We start from the raw sequence: 2,723 nt of genomic DNA on the forward strand, positions 1-2,723 counted from the left end.
TCCCTTTGTCCTTCGGTATGTTACTTGCCCGAGATTCGATCGTTAGTATCCGCATACCTATTTCAATCTCGTTTACCGGCAAGTCTCTTTACTCGTTCCGTAATACAAGATCCCACAACTTACATTAAGTTACATTGCTTGCAAGGCTTGTGTGTGATGTTGTATTACCGAGTGGGCCCCGAGATACCTCTCCGTCACACGGAGTGACAAATCCCAGTCTCGATCTATACTAACTCAACGAACACCTTCGGAGATACCTGTAGAGCATCTTTATAGTCACCCAGTTACGTTGCGACGTTTGATACACACAAAGCATTCCTCCGGTGTCCGTGAGTTATATGATCTCATGGTCATAGGAACAAATACTTGACACGCAGAAAACAGTAGCAACAAAATGACACGATCAACATGCTACGTCTATTAGTTTGGGTCTAGTCCATCACATGATTCTCCTAATGATGTGATCCCGTTATCAAGTGACAACACTTGCCTATGGCCAGGAAACCTTGACCATCTTTGATCAACGAGCTAGTCAACTAGAGGCTTACTAGGGACAGTGTTTTGTCTATGTATCCACACAAGTATTGTGTTTCCAATCAATACAATTATAGCATGGATAATAAACGATTATCATGAACTAAGAAATATAATAATAACTAATTTATTATTGCCTCTAGGGCATATTTCCAACATTAGTCTCATCTGAAACAATGGCGCGTGCAAAAACCGTAGTGCAACGGTGATTGTTGAGACCAACAAAAGGGATAAATGGCATTCCATACCTGTTCATCTTGTACGTACTGTCGAACACAGTGACATCGCCATAGTCAAGATAATCCCGACGTGATTGCGAATCACACCAGAACAGGTTGTTCAGCCTACCTTCAGCGTCAACGGTATGCTCAAAGGAGAAATCTGGATCCTTGTCCTTTCTAGCCAACATGATTCCTATAGCAGTGTCAGCATCACCTTGGACAAGCAGTTTCATCTTCTCCCTGTAGCACATATTATATAATTTCGTCCTTCCAAACCCTGTCTTAGCGTACGAACTGTACCTGCTGACAAAGTTATCAAAAATGATATGCTTTCTTATCCAGCTCCTGTCATAGCTAAAATCTCTGCTTTCTGGAAATCTTTGATTACATTGTGAGACCGTAGGAAAGGGACTTCGTCCGGTTTTGCAAGAACATGGCTGTGATCATCGAAGAAACTGCTGACATACCAAAGTCCACTCTTTCTATCAAGCTTCACTTTTAAATGGGCTTCACAGAAACATCGACTTTCCGGTCTCAGTCTGCGGGTCCGGCCTTCCATGGTTAAAAATTTTGCCTGTCGTTTTCCTGCCCTGGAACAGAGATACCTCCTCATGCGTAAAACTTTTTGGGAACCTTTTCAAAATCTTTTCAAGTCCCTCCTGATACTGAATCCACGATCTTTGGCGTACTGGTTATAGAACATGTACGCCTCTCCTTCTGACCTGAATGTCTTGGCCATGACTTCCCAATGCCTATCCAATGTCTCTTGCTGATATTCATCATAGCTGATGTCAAGGTCAAAATCAAGATCGCCAACATGCTCATCGTTCCCATTAGAACCATCAACACCCCCCTGCAAAATAAGACATATCACCATGTTCATCAGTCTTTTGATATGTTAGTTTTCATGAGTAATTTGAACATGTAATATAACTTACTTCGCTCATATTTCCTTCATTAGATGCATTGTCATCATCCTCATCATTATCACCATCCTCATCATTGTTATCATCCTCATTATTGTCATCATTCTCATCATTGTCATCATGTAAGGTTCTCGTCTCAGCGTCACCATCGGTATTTCTCCGTACAGATTCAAAAGTGTAAGTGGTAATACAATTTGTATGTTAGTAATAATACAACAACATATTTAAAACATACCTGGGTTCCACTTTCAGCATAAGATTGATCATCGTTGTCATAATCGTCATTGTCATCATTAGCATGCACCTATTTAAATTCAATAGCAATTGTAAGTGATAATGTAATAACTTATATTTTCATTATTTATAGTCAACGTACACAACACTTACATTACCACTATATGATTCATCCTGACTCATATAGTTGTGTCCGAGTGATTTATTTGCATTCAGTGACGAAGATTCATCATCACTACTAGAGTCATCACCAGCATATCCGGTGTTGTCTTGATCTATTAATAAACCTTTCAATAGGTATTGTATCAATGTACAATGAAATCGTGAAAAATTATATGGATTAAATGAAAAAACTTAGTGTTCGTCGTCGAAGGGTTGATCGACATCGTTCGACGTCGGTGCCACGTCGGTCACTTCAACCGCCGGCGTCGAAGCGGAGGGAGAGGGTCACGTCGCCGGTGGAGATGTGTGCTGCGACGTACCGGCGGCGGCGGAGACGAGACGTCAGCGGTGGAGGCGACGTGTGCTGGACTTGCGGCGTCCGCGGAGACGTGGTGGGGGGAGCCACGTCGGCGAGATCGCGGCGGCAGTGTCGCGGCAGCGGAGTCGCGATGGCGGAGTCGGGCGTGATGAAGTTAGGTTTTTTTTATCAACCAAACCAGCGATGCGTGGGTGACGTGGCGTATGTACGACGGGCGGGCGGACGATGCGACATATACGGTACATAACGTGCAATGACCATACTGCCCTTATACGTTTAGGAGGGGTTGTACCGAAGAAGACCTCGTCAATAAATTCTTCCTTCCAG

The 2,723-nt window shown here is 43.1% G+C and overlaps 1 protein-coding gene across 1 annotated transcript; it reads right to left on the minus strand.

Annotated features, from left to right (window-relative positions):
* Positions 1-1,287: 1,287 nt before the first annotated feature.
* On the minus strand, positions 1,288-1,948 carry LOC123450492 (phosphopantothenoylcysteine decarboxylase subunit VHS3-like). The gene is made up of 3 exons (XM_045127708.1): positions 1,917-1,948; positions 1,694-1,838; positions 1,288-1,608 (listed from the first exon to the last, which is right to left on the minus strand). Exons 1-3 carry the CDS (start codon positions 1,946-1,948, stop codon positions 1,393-1,395), a joined length of 393 nt encoding a protein of 130 aa, XP_044983643.1. The 3' UTR covers positions 1,288-1,392.
* Between the last annotated feature and the right edge of the window lie 775 nt (positions 1,949-2,723).

Source organism: Hordeum vulgare, chromosome 4H, assembly GCF_904849725.1.
Source record: "Hordeum vulgare subsp. vulgare chromosome 4H, MorexV3_pseudomolecules_assembly, whole genome shotgun sequence".
NCBI classification, from domain to species: Eukaryota; Viridiplantae; Streptophyta; class Magnoliopsida; order Poales; family Poaceae; genus Hordeum; species Hordeum vulgare.

Bases quoted from the DNA above. Each gene is read 5' to 3' on its own strand.
- LOC123450492 (XM_045127708.1), bottom strand. From the start codon at position 1,948: ATGATCAATCTTATGCTGAAAGTGGAACCCAG. The intron at 1,839-1,916 runs GTATGTTTTAAA...ATCTGTACGGAG, and splicing joins ATGCTGAAAGTGGAACCCAG to AAATACCGATGGTGACGCTG. The intron at 1,609-1,693 runs GTAAGTTATATT...CTTATTTTGCAG, and splicing joins ATGAAGGAAATATGAGCGAA to GGGGGTGTTGATGGTTCTAA.